Source organism: Natator depressus, chromosome 8 (assembly GCF_965152275.1).
Source record: "Natator depressus isolate rNatDep1 chromosome 8, rNatDep2.hap1, whole genome shotgun sequence".
Taxonomy (NCBI): domain Eukaryota; kingdom Metazoa; phylum Chordata; order Testudines; family Cheloniidae; genus Natator; species Natator depressus.
Window position 1 is genome coordinate 65,471,941 of NC_134241.1, and position 19,746 is coordinate 65,491,686.

The 19,746-nt window shown below is 37.2% G+C and overlaps 1 protein-coding gene across 1 annotated transcript; it reads left to right on the plus strand.

Annotated features, from left to right (window-relative positions):
- The first annotated feature begins 1,447 nt into the window (after positions 1 to 1,447).
- Positions 1,448 to 19,160, plus strand: FNDC7 (fibronectin type III domain containing 7). The gene is made up of 13 exons (XM_074962209.1): positions 1,448 to 1,510; positions 2,031 to 2,049; positions 3,426 to 3,683; positions 6,090 to 6,344; positions 7,653 to 7,913; positions 8,452 to 8,709; positions 11,382 to 11,636; positions 12,883 to 13,140; positions 13,693 to 13,947; positions 14,775 to 15,029; positions 15,861 to 16,121; positions 16,996 to 17,025; positions 19,129 to 19,160. Exons 1-13 carry the CDS (start codon positions 1,448 to 1,450, stop codon positions 19,158 to 19,160), a joined length of 2,460 nt encoding a protein of 819 aa, XP_074818310.1.
- The last annotated feature ends 586 nt before the right edge of the window (positions 19,161 to 19,746 follow it).

Sequence of the window (19,746 nt, forward strand, 5' to 3'; positions counted from 1 at the left end):
GGCTTGGGGATTCTTCTGGACTCTGCTTCTTCTGGGTACACAAATAACTATAATGGTTAGAAATGCCTCTTATTAGCTCCAACTGCCCAGGGGATGCATTCAGTCCTATTGTATAGAAATCGGGCCGTGCTGATGTATTCCAATGCATTGTACCCGGGGTTGAAAGTAAAGGCTTTACACTCTAGCTGGTCAAACATGGAGTGACTTGTCTACTAACATAGGATGTGTGATACACGCACAGCAATCCAATGCTCCAAAACCTACAGTGACTCCCTGTCCAAAACTAGATTCAGTTCAAAATCCTGGTCTTGATCTTCAAATCTCTGAGTGAGGTGAACCCAGATGATCTCAGGCATTTTTCTCTGTGATTTATTACAGCAATTACATTTACAAGGGATGAGGTCAGTAGCAAGGATTACACTTGCTGCAAGAGCAAGAGGCTGAAATGGCTGTGGAATGCCTTTCCATTAAAAATGGTAATGACCAGGGGTTTGCAACTTTCAGACAAAAATGTAAGACTCATCTCTTTGCAATTGCTTTCCATAAAAATAGCCTTAAGACTCTGCATTGCTTCCCTGAACATAACAAATAATGTAATTTAAAACTATTTATGCATACTTTAACTGAACAAAAAAGAATAATGAAGAGTGGAGGATACAGTATTTTAGATGGACTGTTTTATGTAGTTTTGTTAGTGCCTGGATATCATGGTGATGTCAGATAAACTACTATCTGTGTAGATTGCTACACAGAAGATTACCCAAGCATATTCTTTGCCACAGTGAAATATGAAAAATACAGGCAGACTTTTAACAAATAAAGAATCACGTATCACAAACTATAATAATAATAATCTGGAGACGAAATCCAAAGATGAACATCTGTGCCAACCACACTAGAAACATTAAAACTGAAAGTAATTTCTACTTCAGTGTGCACCATACAAAGAAGTATAAGAAACATAGTTCCTCAAATTAACAACTATAGTATGACATTTTCCTATTAAAATAGAGAACAAAACCCAAGCATAATTCTGAACAAAAAGAAAGAGATGGCATTTGGTAGAAATAGTATCACAATATGTAGTGAACTTCAACCAGTAAGACCAAATTCCAATGTAGGTATTTAAACTGGGCTCAATTTTGCTATCTGTTACATATGTGCAAGGAATTGCACCTGTGTAACAGGAAAGAACAGAACACAGTCTTCCCATGTAACATTTTCTGCATTTTCAGTTGGATGCAGTATGCTTCATTTCACTAAATATTCCTTGCAGCTGCTTATAGGCCATCCGGAACAGGGGAGGAGGAGCTACAGACAAATATTTCTTTTCACTGTCTCAAAGACTAGTCTTAACAACTATAGTGAGGTGATTACTGCTCTATATGGGGTATCTTACTGATCACATCCAGACACAAAGTGTGAAATAAAAGCTTTGTCTGACAAGATGTGCAGTGGAAAAGGTAAATCTTCGGTACTTATTGGATTTATCCTCATCAGTCTTGAAATGGTGAGTTCAATTTTGTTCTCAAACATTTTTAAGAATGACATGTCCTTTTAAAAAATAAACCAAAAGCAACCTATTTATCAAATTTTTATTCTTATTTTTTATTATTATGTTTTTTGTAAGAGTTATACAATTACTTTTCCCCAGACTCATAACAGACCCACAGAAAAACTACGCTATTATACTTTTAGAACACAGTGTCTTTCAAAGTCTGTCAGCAACTGCAAACTTTCCCTTCTGGATCAATGGCCAGATTCAGAGAGGATAATGAAATAGTAATGTGAGCTGCATAACTATGTTAAATTCACTAGTAACAGCCTCGTAGATTTACCTTACTACCGTACATACATTTGCGTGCTTAAATAAACCGAACAAATAAGTAAAACTGCACGTTAGTAAGCTATGTTCACAAAATACAATGTTAAAGAAGTCATTGTTATTACTGCTAAAAGTTAAATGTTCTCCCTTTTTCCAAAATAATTTTTCAGTTTGTGATTCTAATGTTCTATATCTTTCTTTTCAGATTGTTTCAGCTAACACAGGTAAAGACTTAAAAAGGTATTTTTACCTGTTCATTTTTAGGTGGACGCTAAGAGAACAGAGAAATCTCTGATTACTAATCCAAATTGATTTTTAAAGTAATGTTACAACAAAAGTTTCTTAACTAAAATGAAATCAGACTCAGAAAATGTAAAGAATCATGTTTCTTTATATGATATAATTACAAAAAACTTGCTTTGAAAAATAGTAACCTATGCTACTATATATTTGCATAAACTTTCTAACATACTTCTTACAATATGACACTATCCTAAGCCTACACGCAATTTGCACTGAACAGTACCTTCTTAGACTATACCCATTATCTACACAATCTATTCAGTGTGTGCATGCTTTTCTGTGATATTTTGCCCCTCTTAAAATAGCATAATTTTTATTTGAGTTTAAAAATTAAAGATAAATACTCCACACCATTTTCCTTTTCCTTTTCTTCAATCTTGCGTTCTTTGTGCACTGCAGTCTGAGTTTTGGCTGAGTAACAAACACAGGATTAGGCTCTTACAAGTCATCCATTTAGTATACGTTGTGGCAGTACATATTAGTATATATTTCAATATTCTAGAGTCCTAACCATTACATATTACCATAAAGTTACTACAGTATTTGGGCAATTACTTCAGCATACCGTATTCTTTTCACAGAGATTTTATAAACCACAGGCCTGATCGTGCAAGCTCTTCATGTGTGGAACTCTCATTGATTTCAGAGGGGTTTCCATGCACAGAGTGGTACAGGATTAGTCCCACTATTTGCAAGATTACAAAAGCCATATGTATATAATAGCAGTATTATATACATATGTTATACAACCTCAGATGTTAAAAGATCATGAGGCAGCCCTCTAAAAATAATGAAATTTTAAAAACCACCACCAAATTTTGGCTTCTTTTTATTTGCCCTCTGGTTTTTAAGCCTTAGGATATACTTGGGTCACATTTTCATCCTTTTTTTCTGCAACCATGAGACCTAGAAACTCTTTTTAAAATGAAAGATGAGATTTTTCAAGTATTCAGAAAGCTCCAGTAGCTGGGGCTTGAGTAAAATAGCAATTATCATGAGACTTGCAATATTATCATGAGAGCTGGCGACACTGTACACTACAGTGTATAATGGTGATAGAAATGAGCAGAAAAAATTATTTCAGTTATAGTTTAATGCAAAGTTTAATTTTCAAAAGAGATTATTTTGGGTACCCTTCTTGAGGCCCCTTAAAGGGGCCTGATTTCCAAAAAAGCATTTAATACTTGCTCTCTGAAAATCAGGCTACTTAAACATTTTAAAGAGTCTTGTCCAAACAGTTTGCCCAGTAATGTATTTCAGGTTTCAAAGACTAAAATTTGTTTGGTATTTTTTGTAGGTTTCTCTATATCCATATATAATGTGACATCAAGAAACATTTATCTCAGATGGTCCAAGTTTTCAGGAGCCTTTTCCTACAGAATCACAGCAACCCCCATGAACACAGTAGGCCACCCTTTGCTGGCGCACTTCAATGATGTTCCTGTTATAGGCATTCTTACTTCACTAACTCCCAACACTGTCCACACTGTAAAAGTGGAAGCCATTGATAAGAATGGAATTATCCTGGCGGAAGCACAGACTATGCAGTTAACAGGTTAGTATGGGATGGATTGCTAAGCAAGCTTTCCATTGACTTCAGTAGGGCCAAGATTTCACCCTGTATATTTTATTTGACTTTTAGGGCTGACTCCTACTCATATTGAAGTCCATGGAAGTTTTCCCACTGACTTCAGTGGAAGCATGATCAGCCCTTTCTCTCTCTCGTGTGTGTGTGCGTGCATCCCTTGTGTCACTGCTCACCTAATCACAACTTTCAAAATCAGCTGCCTTGTTTTTAATTGAAGAACACAAAAGTGAGATCATATAAATGCAAAAAACTGACGTTTTATTTCCATTTAGAACCTGATTCTGTACTGTTTAAAGTCAGTCTTGGGCATTATAGAAGAACCTAGATAGACAGTATTCCCTCTTCTCTGTTCCATAACTGATATTTAGTTTTGAAAAAATCAGTCATTTGAAATTCCTTTTAAAAATTATTTTAATTGAAAAACTTTAGAAATATCCTTGTTTTCTTTTCAAAAATTTCAAAATTTTCATCTTATTGAGGAAATAACTAAAATTAAATTCATGGTTATAGTCAAGAAAGTTTAGAATATAATCTACCTCTTTTTCACCTCTTGGTTACCTCAGTCATGGGAGAAATAGCATAATGTTTTAATGTTCTGTAATGCAGTTCTGAAATAAATAATATACTGTGGATCCACTCCTGCAAGCCCCTGGACACACAGCTCCCTTTGACTTGAATAAGAGTTCCTTATGTGGAAGGTTTGCAGGATTGGTCCCCGATTAAGGGTGAAATCCTGCAGTCATTTATCAGACAAACTCCCATAGACTTAATTTAAATTTAAATTTGTACAATATTTTAAAAGAAAAATGTAGAAATGTAGAAAATACTGTTTTTTTGTAATTTTTACAAATGGTGGAAAAGGGGACATGCCTCGCTAATGTGGAATGAAAAAATCTTTGGGCCTAATACAGTAGAGATATTGTTGAAGAGTTCATACTTGTGAAAATATTACGCCTGTAATTGCTGCCAAAGGCTCTGAACTCGTGGTTTAGTTGCCTTGAAATTGGTAGTTATGCTCCAAGGTACATGCTTACATTCTGGATACATTTTCAGTTTATATTTAGTGCAATTGGATCACTTGCATCCATTTTGTAAGGTTTCCTGCTCTTTTTGGTCTTTTATAGCCTTACAACATATAGAACCTGCTATATGTGCTTATTCAAGGCCCAAAATCCTGATTACTGAAATTTAGTTGGGAGAGTTATAGCTTGGTACTTTTCTGACTGAAGTACATGACTGTAGTTTTCTGAATGGCTCACAGTAAGGGCTGTTAGAAAAAGGTTCCTTGAGTTGCAGTATTTAACATGTAGTATCTAGGATTCAGTCTTCCCATTTTAGATGGTTTTGTAGAAAGAAAAGCTATTTCCTGTTGATTATAATACGGACACCTTCCAGAACTACAGAGCTGGATGTGGCTACAGAGCAACATGGGAAAGATGCACTTAGATTATCTAGTGTGACCATGATCAAAACGTTGGTATTGTCATTAGTAACTTCAATAATGATCTAAAATAAATCCAATCTTGCATGTACTGTTAGTACGTATTTAAACTGGTTTAAAACCTGCAGTAGTACCACATTTTACACAGGTAAGTCACAGTGCTTGTTTGAAAGACTGTAGAAGGGCACAAGTGTCCCCAAAGATGCAGAGTAATTTAGCATCTCCTCTTCCTCAGTTTAGAAGATGATCACTTTAGGGACCTGCAATATTCTGGTGACTGAAGCCATACCGGGCCAAATTTATCCCTGATGCTATTCTAATTAAGTCAATGCATTAAGGATGAATTTAGCCCACTTTTTACAGCCTTTTAAACATGTTATTTTCTGGCAGCTGGTCATTAGGCACATGATGGATTGGATTAGATTAGATTAGATTAAGATAAAGTAGATATAGCTCAGAGTTAGGGAGACGAAAACCCAGCTCCATCACTCAGTAAGGTACAGAGAGGAATGACAAATTTGCAGGATAGGGACTACCCAAGTGACTATACAAAACAACCATTCTCCAAAGTCAAAAGACCAACTGAATTGGTTAACGTACCACCATTCCCCTTTAAAGAGCAATCTGAGTACATATATAAATTGCATATCATCAGTGCTAACTATATGCAGTTTTTCATTGCTAACTGAACTGTGGACACTGAACAAACATTTCTTTTATTTCATGGCACAAATAAAACCAGTTATATTTGTATTCAATTTAAATTTGCTATTTGATTTAGAGAAGTAAAATTAGAAGTATCAAAGAAATTATATCCCAGTTGTCCTGAGCACCTCCTGCAAAATGCTCAATGCACTTAGCACCTGACAGCAGCAGGTCCTTATATTTGAACATGATTATGGATTTTGAACTTACCATAATTTCATTTTTAGCTCCTGAGATACCTGCTATTGACCAAGCTTATTCAAAACTGAGCAACAGTATCACAGTGGAATGGGCAGCTGTTCCTGGGGCTACCAGTTATTTACTGACTGCACAGGACGGAGAGTCTTTCATTGAAACTATAGTCATAAATTCACCAGGCACAGTGACAGGATTGAAGGCTGCTACATTGTACAAAATCACCATCAGATCTATAAACTCTGGAGGAAGAAGCCTACCTTCGCCTTCAAAGAAGGCAAAGACAGGTAGCTTTTGATTTTATTTAGCAACTGTCATATTACTAAAGTGCATAACATATATGGCTCATGGAATTTTCTAACTATCTTTTAAAATTCTAGTACAGAAAGTAAAAATAGTTCAAGCATTTACTGGTGATGAATTAGTGCAATCTTATATTTTAAATATTGAACGTATCACCATTGCAGTGTTCAAGAATATAATTATAGGTATATAGATGTAGTGACCTCATGGCCAGTGCATAGGACTGGATTTCTGAATTCAGTTCTCAGCTCTGCTTCTGTGCTTAACATCTCTATACTTTCATTTCTCATCTGTATAATGTGAATAATGACATTAAGGCTTAATGTTTTCAAAGAGCTTTACCGTCCTTGGGTGGAAGGTGCTATATAAGTGAAAAGTAGACATAGACCTATGCATGTAGTGGAGATACCCAGCTGATAGATTACTGTGCCATATGATACATTGCATTTATCACTCACATTTGACCAGTTCTCAGAATTTGTCAAGATGAGCAGTATTCAGGCCTGGACCAATGATAAAGTCTAATATCCAGTGTCCCATCAAGACAGAAATGGGAGTTTTATACATTCAGGAAAGAGAGATTCCCAGTCTGCCTGTGGGACACAGCACTGAGAGACTGGACCTTAAAATCAGGACATTTTTATGAATGGATAAATTATGCTGGGTAAATTTTATAGATTTCTGAAGTGTGTGAGTTGTAATTTTTCTCTAAGGCCTGGACAGTTGGCCTGGGTATAAAAAAATTATTGGAATCCATTCAGGGTGACCTGCATTACTTACGCATGGCATAAGTAACATAGCTGTCCAAACCCATGACAGTAAAACCTTTATATGTATTTCTTTCTTGTATTGTTTAGTGAGTCAGTGTAAACTTGTGGCTTTACCTTCTAATAGAAGATGTACTCTGACATTCTTAGGGGGTGGAAGGGTTGGGGAAGCAACTGAAAGGAGGGTGTAAGATAATAGGACAAAGTCAGGGAATCTAACTGACCTCACGCACTCCTTTTAGTTGCTTTTCTTGCTGCACTTATCCACTTTTCACCCTTTGGTGTGCCAGTCACTTTCACTATGCAAGTCTACTAAATAGTAAATTGGTGCAAACTATGCTAACTTTACCATTTTATTCTCTGATCAATTTATACTACTATTTACATGACCACTGAATTTGGCCCAGAGACATCCATGAAAGTTGATTCTGTTTACCCTGTGTTGAATTTGGCTATTCTAACTTTTAGACAGCATAGCTATTAATGGAAATCCCAATCGTTAATATATATATTTGTAATTAACAGTCTTGGCTGCTCCGGTCCTGTCTGTAAGTTCTCCAAGTTACGACTCCATAGTGGTGAGCTGGGGAGCTGTATATATGGCAGTTGGATTCTCTGTGTCCATCATGAGATCAGATGGTTTAGGCAGTATGATGAAAGAGAACACCACCCATACCTCCTTGGTATTTACCAGTCTAGATCCAGGAACTCTCTATACCATCAAGGCACATGCCTGGAATGTTAATGGGATACCTGGAGATGATTTCACGTACAACCAAATAACAAGTAAGAACTGTTTTCTCTTCTGAAACCAAAGTTAGTGTAAAATTATAAGTTAAAATAATATTGATAGCAGTATGTGTGTTTTTGACAAGACACATTGCGGGTATATCCTCAGCTGGTGTAAATTGTCCAACTGGAGCTATGACAATTTATGTCAGTTCTAGGTTCAGGAAAGTTCTAGAGGACATGGGTCAAATTTTATAAACTTTACTTAGGCAGATCTACCATTGACTTCAATTAAAGTTTTGCCTGAGCAAGAACTGAGTAAAGGAACTTAGGATATGTCCATTAATCTTTATATAAATATTGAAATTTCAACAGAAATTTTTGTGTCAGAGCAAAATTAGAGTAATTGTTTAAAAAAATTCTGTGTAACTGTAATAGGTGTAAGAAGATGGCTGGGGCCTATGTCACAAAAGTTACATTTGGATATAATGTTTCCCAAAATTTGATGATGTTCAGATTCAGGGGTCTGGTTGAGGATCATCTCTATAAAACACCAGATACTAAGTGTATTTACAGTTGTTTCTAACTAATGTAGGTCCTCATGCACCATCAGATGTTCAAGTTGCTTTTGATAGTGGAACTTTGAGGGCCACTGTTTCTTGGATACCGACAGAGGGAACTTTAAATTACAGTGTGACAGCCAGCAGTGGAGCCTCCGAACTGAACTGTAGCACATCTTCCACTTCCTGCACTTTGTCTTCACTCCAGTGTGGTTCTGAATACTCTGTTTATGTCATAGCAAATAATGGTGCTGGATCCAGTAAACCTACAGATGCAGTGAGTTTAAAAACTGGTACGTGAACTATAGTGACCCTTGTATGGCCCATAATATTATTTCTCTTTTGCCATAAAATGAAAGAAGAAAGCAAAAGTTGCCCAAATTTTAGCTTAATATTAAATAGTTTTAGGGGAATTTGCTATACTAATCATTAAGATATTTCAGAACAGTTAAATACTGTCAATGCCTGGCCCTCACATGGTATTATACTCACACCTTATTTTAAAAGATTCCATTATTATGTATATAAACTGCCTCATCATGGTTGTCCATTGCAGCATTCTTTTAAGTGCTGATGTTTCCATAAAGCAGTGCACTGAAAAACTGTTTCGCTGCTGCATTTTACTTTATGGACAAATATTTTTTAAAGAAATTGAGCTATATTTTGCTCTCAGTGACACCAATATACATCTGAAGTAGCTCCACTGAAGTCAAGTAACATTGAGAAGAATCTGGTCCATCGTGTTCATATAAACATATTATTTTTATATCTAACTTTTTAATTATTATATATTTGAAAGTTTGGGGAAATCAGCATTGGGCCAATTTTATCTTTACAGGTAATACAAATTGCGCCTGTCTTCATCAGCCCCGCTTCTTGCATGGCTTGGGGATTTATCTCCCAGAGGAGGGCTGGCAGTGTTTTACCACCATTGCCCCCTAGGGATTATTCCAGGGAAGGTCAATTTAAATTTCCTTATGGGTTTATTAGTAGAGATGCATCCCCTGGCTGCTCTGGCCATGTCCCATTCTTAGGCACCGCCATCCTCTTTTGGGGGTTGGTTTCAAGTCCCTCAATGAAGGGGATATTGTAGGCACCTTCACCATTTCCTCCTCCTGCAGAATTTCCACTTCCAAGGCCATATGCCAGGATCTGTGCTATTGAAAACTATGCAGACCCTGGGTGAACTTGGACCATCATTTATGGGGAGGTAGGAGGACCCTTGTGACCTCTATTGGGGCTTCTGTTGCTCCTGTTAAATATTGAGATATTGTGTTTCTTTTATAAGAAAATTAATCCCTATGTTGAAATAAAGCCTCTGTTTCCGTGGCTATCATGTTATTGTGGCACTTAACAGTGTGTATTCTGAAACTTTTGTTGTACATCATGCATGAAGCGTCACATTTACCCTCTGAATCCTGTGCTAACTTCTTTATTTCTTTGGATTAATTTGAGAATGGCATATTTAGTTGGCAGATACAACAGGCCTGATTTTTCTCACCAGTGAGAATCAGAAGCAACTCCAGTGAAGTCAATAGAGTTACACCAGTCTAAAACTGGTCGAAGTAAGAGGAGAATAGGCCCAATATAAGTAGATGGTGTGCAAGCTTCCCCATACTGAGTGAGAAAAGATAATCTGGTGATTAAAGCACAGAACTATGAGTCAGCAGACCTGTATTCTGTCCCTGTTTCTGCCCCAGAGTGACTCTGCAACTTGGAAAAATAATTTAACCTATTTGTGCCTGCCACCTTACCCTAACTTACTGCACAGGAGTGTTTGTAAGACTTAATGTGAGCGTATTAGAAAAGTGGACTGAAATTCTTAAAAAAATATGCTGTATAAATGCTAAATATTTTGAAGTTCTGACCCATACCCAGTTCTGACCTCCAGTGCTCCTGTTATTTTTGTCCTGGGTTACTCTTAAATCAAAGACCACATTTTCCTGTTTGTGCAATGCCGACCACAATGGAGTCAGGGTGCTGAGTGGGTCTTTGGGTGCTACCTCAAATACAGAGGATGATGATTAATAATGATAATACAAAATTGGTAGGTGACAAGATTGACAAGTCTCCATTTCCAGCTAGAGTGATGCCAATACACTGAATTACATACAAATGTTTAGCATATCTGGCATGTAAATACCTTGCAACGCCGGCTACAAAAGTGCCATATGAATACCTGTTCTCACTTTCAGGTGACATTGTAAATATGAAGCAGGCAGCAGTATCTCCCGTAAATGTAAACAAACTTATTTGTCTTAGTGATTGGCAGAATAAGATGTAGGACTGTGTGGACCTGTAGGCTCTAAAGTTTTACACGGTTTTGTTTTTGAGTGCAGTTATGTAACCAAAAAAAGATCTGCATTTGTAAGTTACACTTTCATGATAAAGAGATTTCACTTCAGTACTTGTATGAGGTGAATTGAAAAAATACTCTTTTGTTTATCATTTTTACAGTGCATATATTTGTAATAAAATATAATATAAAGTGAGCACTGTGCACTTTGTATTCTGTGTTGTAATTGAAATCAATATTGAAAATGTAGAAAAATATCTAAAAATATTTAATAAATTTCAATTAGTATTCTATTATTATAAGTGCAATTAATCACGATTAATTTTTTTGAGTTAATCGTGTGAGTTAACTGCAATTAATTGACAGCCCTATAAATTATACACACTTTTAGTCTTTTCACACACATATTTTATGTTGTGAACAAGCACCATGTTAAAATAATCACATACATGTCATCCCAGTATCCTTACAAATCCAGATAAGTTGCTCTTTTCTTAACTGGACATGTGCCAACTATTCAAGCTAAACATATCAAACAAATTCTATATATCTTTCATTGATGTTTGTGTAGTAAAAATGTTGCTTAAATAAAATCTTGTGAATACAGTTGTAACCTATTCTCTCCCCCCAACTCCCCACCCCATTTTTGTTTTAAATCTGGTTTCCCAGTCCCTTGTGCACCAGGAAGTATAACAATAGAAGAGGACAACCCTGGTAAATTGTCAGTCTCATGGTCTAATGTAGATCTTGGAGATTATTATGTGGTTTTTGTGAAAAGCGATGATGGCTTGGAAGTGCACTGCAACACATCCCATACCCAATGCCACTTCCAATCAGATTGTGGTTTCACTTACTTCATTAGTGTCTTCGCATATAACAAGGCAGGACAGAGTCCTTTAGGGGATGTACTCAATTATACTACTGGTAAGTAGCACTTTGTTTATGCAAACATATTTGGTGATTCCCCTAGTAGTATTAACAATAGAGCTAGTTGGAAAATGTTTTTTTTCCTGTAGAAAATATCAATTTTTGGTGAGGAATTGAAAGGTGAAAATTTTTGGCTGCTACCCCAAATTTTGGGCAGAAAACGTTCAGTTTAAAACAGAGCATTTAGATTTTGAAGTGCTGCCGTGATGTTATGCAAGTGACACATGGTCCTATTTTCCTGTATGGATTGGGCTCCCTGGGTGGACTACATCTCCCATAATATACCACATTCTCCTCTTTCTGATTTACTTCAGTACATCTTCAAAGTCCCTGGCCATGGTGTGTCATGGGAGATATAGGGTGGCTGTGGAACTTGGCCTATAGATGCAAATATTTTGGTGTTCAGTTTTTCAACAGAAAGTCAAAATTTTCTACAGAAGCAGATACTTGTCACCAAAAAAATTATTCAAAAACCCAATTTTCCATTGAAAAAGAAAGTTTTTGATGAAAAATTTTGACCAGCCCTAATTAACAATTATCAGTGCTTTAGTAAATATATTTTTTTAAAGGAAAAGGGTTAAACTTTAAATTGTATTCAGTGTTTATTTGAACAGCCAGTTTATCAGTCAAGTATGCCACCAGTTTATAAATTACAAGGGTTGATCATTCAGTCATTCTAAAACATGTTCAAAATATGGGGAAGGATGGTGTTATGGATGCACAGGACTAGGAGTCAGTATATCTGAATTCTAGTCCTGGTTTTGCCATAGCTTTGCTGTGTAATCTTGGGTAAGTCCCTAACCTTCCCTGTGCCTGTTTCACAATGTATAAAATGGGGAAATATCTGATTATGAGGCTTAGTTTGGTGATTCATAAATGTCTGAGAACCTAAAATAGAAGGTGCAACATAAGTATACAGTATTATTTCAGATTAGTGGATTATTACTGAATGCTATTGTAGGGACGCTAAAGAGATGTAAGAATACACTTTGACGATAAAAATTCTGCAATAGAATTCTTTTTGTCCAGATAAGATGAGGGACATGGCACTTTTATCCAAAACTTAATCTATCAAAAAATGGAGGACTTCAATGTGGGGAACATAATTCGTTTTTAAATTTTTGATAATGGAGGTTTCATATAAGAGGTGTTTGTGTAAACAAGTCACTACCCTGTTTAATATGTAGTATTTTTCAGTTCATGAGCGCTGTTGACATTTCCCTGTCTGTTTTGGCTTTTTCAGCACCTTGTTGCCCCAGTGACTTTTACCCAGTGTTTGTGTCCAGCGATACAGTTGAGATTGTCTGGTCTCCTGTCCGTGGTGCTGAAATGTATGAAACAAAAGCTGTTGATGGGGTTGGTGCAGTATTCTGTAATGACACTGCCACAATTTGCATCCTGTCTGCATTGCAATGTAACACCCAATATAACATCACTGTGTATTCTTACAGTGAAATCAGGGGCAGCAATACATCATGTGTATCTAAATATGTGGCAACAGGTATATGGCTATTTTTCTCACTTCTCTTAACACACAGAATAATTAGCTGTTTGCATTGTTGTAATTAGTTAAATAATTAGTTAGGAGTTGTAAAGTGCTTTGAAGGTGGAAAACATAATGTGAGTGCTAAGAAAGGTTATTATAATTCATAGTTGCAAATGAAAGAAAATTTGTCAAGATTTTCAAAAATGAGTGCCTAAGATTGGATTCCTAAATCCATAACCAGGCACCTCAATAAGTGGTCAGATTGGAAGCTGCTATGTAATCAGCACTTCTGAAAATGAGATTTATGATTCCAGTATGTATATTTGTATGCAAAACCTTAACATGTCAGTTTTTCAAGAGTTTTTGCCTGTAAAACTCATTTAAAGTCTGTATGTTCATAAACTGTTCCAAATTAGTCAAAGATTATTGACTAGGATATCACTGTCAGAATGAGTTTGTCAAATATCTACAATAATTTGCAGCTATTGACACAGCTATACAATATAAAATGGAAGTTATGTGCTGATAACAACACATCTTAAATCTCCTCTGTCTAAAATATTTCAGCTCCATGCAGTCCCGAAATAAAAAACGTCTCACAGGATGATCTTTCCATAATTAGTGTACACTGGCAGGCCAATAATGATGAAACTATATACACTGTTACTGCTAGAGGAGAGGCTGGATTGTGGCATTGCACAAGTTCCGGAAATTCCTGTAGCATAACTGATCTTCCCTGTGGATCAGTTTTCACAGTTAGTGCTGTGGCAATTACAACAGCAGGACAGAGCTTACCTAGTTACAGTGTCCCTTTAGAGACAGGTACGTAGCAATTAATATGTAATTGAAAATATAACCTTTTTCAAATTATATATATATATAAATACTGTGGTAAATGTGTGTGTCTTTATGTTCATGGTTTTTTTTTCCCCACAATGTATCTACATGTATTACTCTTTCCTGTTGGATGAAATGGCATCTGCGCGCGCGCATGTGTGTGTGAGAGAGAGAGAGAGATCATGTTACTCTTTAGTAGCTACATCCTGCTAAACCCAAATCCAGGTACTTATGTTTCCTGGGTCACTGCTAATTAAGCTATAATGGCATAATCTTTTTATGCAATGCATGGCTTCCTTTTCAGCACTTTGATCCTTAATGTGGCTGAGAAAACCACTGATATTCTGATGATGCATTGTAGACATTTTTTTTATTAACAAGATCACATAATAATCCTGTGGTAGTAACTATCTCACACAATGGGTGAAGAAGGAATAAATAATTTATCTTATGCTGTTATTATATATATTAGATGTTAGCTATTGTAGAATGCTGAAGTTAAATATCTGACTATTTTGGTAACATTAGCTAAAAAGTACTTAGTTTTCCTCTTTTTTAAAAATTGCTACTAAGATTATTTTTCTTTCTCAGTGCGAGATGGGTTAGGCACTTAAGTTAATGAAAAGACTCCCAGACTTCAACAAGAACTGGATCAAGCCTTAAGATCAGTAAAAATGTGGTTGACAAAACTGGCAGTTTTTGAATAGATTTTAAATAAACTATTTCTAAAACAAAATCATTGACAAAAATATCTGCATAGAACCTCAGTGGACACAATAAAGTTGATCTCCCTTTCTTTGTTTCCTTTTAAGCTCCTTGTTGCCCTAATGATCTGACAGTAACTCAAGTGATGCAGTCTATAACAAATATCAGCTGGTCGGCTGGGGCTGGTGCAAAGACATACATAACAATACTGGAATCACCAAAAGGACTGGCCAAGTGCCACACACTTCAAAACCACTGTCTCCTGGGATGCATTACATGTGGCACCACCTATACAGTGTCTCTGAAAGTGATTAGTGAAACTGGTTTGGCCTCAGACTGCACATATCAAGACTATTCTTCCAGTATGTAAATGATAAATGGAATTGAAAAGAAAAAAAAATCAGAGTATAGTAGGCGGATGATTTATTTTCATATCAAGGTTATGTGTGAGATTAAAGAAATTGCTAAAACCCTTGCAGTTCCATTTTAAATAGTTAAATATACGTAGGATGAAATTCATGCAAGGCCCTCTGTATCACTTAAACTTCATGGTAGGGCTGCACTGTGTGGGGTTGAGGCAGACTGACTGTGCAAGGGGACTTTTGCATCCTTTGTGCACTATGGAAGGGGGCCGCACACCAGACCCAACCAGGCCAATATCTACTTGAAGTTTGGAGATGGGAGAGAACATAAGAATGGCCATACTGGGTCAGACCAAAGGTTCATCTAGCCCAGTATCTGGTCTTCCAACAGTGGCCAGTTGCAGATGCCCCAGAGGGAATGAACAGAACAGGTAATCAAGGGTTCCATTCCCTGTCACTCATTCCAAGCTTCTGCCAAACAGAGGCTAGGGACACAGAGAGGCCAGAGGTTCTACAATTGTGTGGATCCAGTAGCCCTAACATTCCCCATAGTGGGTGGGGAGCAATAGACCAGTATTCCAATGTATGATACTAAACAGTGTCTGCAGAGGGGCTGTATTCCAGCCCCACAGCCAGTTTGGGAGTTTGGAGGGCAACTTTCATTCCCCACCATTGCCTCGTACAATTTCCCTGACTTTGTGTGGGATGATGAACCTTTGTAGGTTGACTTTAGGTATCAGGTGTGAAACTTGTTAAGAAAATTTATAATTTCCTTTCAAGAACAAGCATAATCTGCAGTTTAGACTTAATCTTGTTTATTTTCTTTATTAGGTGCTTGCTGTCCTTCTGGGGTGAAATTATATAGACTGCGCAATAATGGTATCCGAATATACTGGCGAGCTTCTGCAGGGTTGATAAAGTATAGTACAGATCTATATGGATCAAAAGGCAATTTCACCTGTACCCCTACTTCAGGTTTGAGTTATTGTGATGTCACCGAGATACCTTGTGGGGATGTCTATACAGTGGTAGTTTCTCCAGTTCCTGAGAAAGGATCAAAGCTTACATTTTGCCCTAAAAAAATATATTCAGGTAAAACTCAATTATAGTCCTTTCAACTATGTATATTTTGTTAAATGCATGTCAGTGGAATTTATAGACTACTTATATAGGGCCAAATTCTGGCTCGTAGTTGGGTATAGTCATATTCCAGAATAAGAGGAAACAAAGATACAGCATGGAGCAGAAGTTTTCTATCCCAGTGCTGGCTCACCCCATGACCCACAAAGACTACGCTACAGTCTGCAACATGAGGGGCATTTCTGGGTCAGGGCCTAGAAAATAGGACATTTTCTGCTTATGTACTTGGCTGTAAAATGACACACCCCAATTCGCATGGATTTCTCTTGATTCTGCCATGAATAATCTATATTGGAACAAAGGGCTGTGGGTGTTGAGTCTGGATACTAATGGTTAGTATGTAGATGGAAAGGAATGACAAAATGCACAGCAAGGCTGCTTTTTGCAGCATGGTTTACTCTTTTGGGACTTCAGTTTTAGTTGTTGGGTACCAAACTGATTAATTTAAAAGCAGACTAAGAAAAAAAGCAAATGTAATTCTTCATATGTACTGGTTTTCAAATACCTTAATGCTCTTTTAATTAAAAAAAAATCAGAAGCAATACTGATGAGCCACCCTTATAAAAACAGACTGTCTCTACAATCTTCCTGTAAAAGTGATGCTTCATATTAGCAGAATTACCTTGGAAGCACTGAACAAAAAGCCAAACAGTGATTTATTTTTTCATGGTAGACATTCAAATCCATGATGACATTTTTAATCATACTAAACTTTAATGAAATTGCCTAGTTGTATAATATGGCCCTTACTATACAAATTGCTAATGTTTTTCAGCTTATAATTATACACTTAACTTTCATGCCCCTTCTTTGTATTTCATTCTAGTGACCTGCTCTGGAAGTTCTGTTGGAATGGGTATGAGAATGCTGTCAGCATTTCACCTCTCATGAAAATGGTGGTTCTAGTGAGATATGTTTCTCTTAGAATGAAAAGTACTTTACTTTAAAATAACATTTTCTGGCAGGAGGACTCTCTTAATTCTATCAAAGATAAAACGTTTACTCCCAACATAATATGTATTACAACTTCTGTAAGTTACATTGTATGAAACATATATACCATGGCCTAGATAGATGCTCAGCTAGAGCTAAGAAGCACACAGTATGACTCAGGAGGGAGTGTGCAAAGATGGATTTGGTCCCCTCATGTTGGGGCTGCTCTGTGCCAATCCAGTCCTCCAGTGTAAGTCAGAACAGCCAGAAGGCTGCTGTTAAGTACAATGCCTGCCAAAGGCCCCAAAGGGTTCTTATAACAGCCAGGGATTGCTGAGGTCCAGGGGAATCCTAGCCATGTCCATTTTCTCCTGGCCACAGCCCCTACTACAGTTGTAAGAGGGAGGTTGGCAAAGCAGCTGTATGTCAGCTCTAGAAAACCAGAGGATTCCTGAATATGGTATTCACCCTGTGCAAAAAATGACTTAAACCAGTGAGAGAATCTGGCCTTACACATATGTCCAAGTGAGATCCATGAAATTAACTGGAGACATAACAGCACAGACATGTCATACATTTATCTTGTGTCTGTTTGTCCAGTGCCTAATAAAATGCAAATTTTTAACAGTGAGTAAAAACTATTGGAACATCTTACCTGAGGTTGTGGTATTCTCTCACTTAAAGTCTTTAAATCAAGACTGGATGTCTAACTTTTCAAAATTCTGAGGAGTTTCAACCAGCCACAAACGAAAAAAACATGTCAGGGAAATAGTTCATAGTTGTTCCCCAAATGTGCAATTCACACCCCCAAATTACACTTCTCTGAGGCCCAGGAGAGGCAAGATTCAGCTTTGAGCTACTAGCAGCGTTTTCTAAATGCCACAGCTGTGAAGTTTGAGCCCTCACAGCCTTACAGAGGAAGAAACAAGAGCTCTATATCATTAAGGAGATTTTCTCCTTTCTAATCAGAACCAGCACTTACCTCTGACCTTCCAGGGTTAGAGACATTACACTTTAAAGTTGTGTCACCTTTATATACAGAAAAGTTATTTTACACCACTTTTGGAGATGGCTTCCTTTGAGCCTTGCAGAGTTGCATTCTTGGCAGCTAGCTTTACAGGCATAGGGTTACCAAAAAATGGTCCTAATTTTGTAAAACTCACAAACACATTCCCAAAATATTTTTTCTCCAACATATGCGGCACATACAGAACTCGTGATTGGTGTGGTGTGGTATAAAGGTTTTACTGGTGTTTAGTTGAGGATGGTGCCCATCTGTGGCTTCACCCCTCTTGTGTATTGGGACCATTCCAAACTCATTCAGATAAAGCCTTGTTAACACAGCACAAAATCATATATTTTTAAGCTAAAAATAGACTTAAGTGGGACTCTAATCACCGCCTACACAGATAAATAGCTCTCTCTATATATCTTGAAAAATTAGATGAGTATTTTACAGATATTACCTATATTTTGGCCTGCAGCCATACCACATCAGGCTGTTATCTCACTAGTTCTTATAAGCCAAGCAGTGTGAGGCCTAGTCAGCACTTCGATGGAAGACCTTGAAAAACAGAGTGCTACTGGAAGGGTGTAAGGAACATTATACCCTCTGAATCTGTACTGTCCCAGTGGCCCAGCATGGTGCTACAAGACTTTTATGCTCTTGCATGAGACCTAAAACTGAGGTCTGAACCACTCAGTCAGCAAAGAGCCCATGGAACTTTTTGAAAGTGTGTGTTCTATCTTTTAGAGCCTGGCCAAGTTAAAATTAATTAAATTTAGCTATATTGTTCCACTGATTTTTGAAGCACCACTTACTTTCCGCTAACAAATTGGTGACATTGTATGGTCCATTCTAAGTTTTTTGTGTGGTTTCAAATAAATACAATCTTTCCATTCAATTTCCTGACTGGAACTGCTGGGGACACCTGCATAAGCAACTTATTCAAATAAACATTTCTTGTGTGTGTTTGTCATTTTTTTTCTCACTTGAATTTGTCTAACCCTCTGATTTTTGTTGTAGTGATCTATAGAGGAAAGAGAAGTCCAGAATAACATTTTTCTGCATGGAATCATTGGTTCAGACAAGCAGGTAAGAAAGAGTTTGTTACACTTGAATGACAACTGTAATTGGGATGTACTAAATGAATTAAAATGTTTAACATTTATGAATCCTTAGGACCCTAGAGATAACGCAGTTTAATAAGCATGAGTGAATTTAACGTCCTGAGGACGAGTATACTCATTAGGGATACCTTCTATTGTGTCCAACCCCAGATCCAATGAGGTCTGTTCTCCTGCCCTGCATAATTCTACTCTTATCCCCACTTCAATGAGAGCCATTGTCTACCTCATTAGCCCTTTCTTAATACCATGCTGCTTTCACATTGAGAGCCCCATAACTCCAAGCCGGTGAGGAGACTTGGGATCACACACTCACCTGCTTACTGCCTCTGCTGAATTGAATCAGGAAGCCGCACCTCCCAAGTACCTCTGCTTTGTATCACTCCATGCTGCATTTGGTCTGAAGGCAATGGAGTCACTGTAGGTAGCAGTCTTGACTAGTCCTGCTTGCCAGTGGCCACAAACCCTCCCTGCTTCCCATACAACTCCCCTTGGCAGCCCTAGAACAGCTAGATGT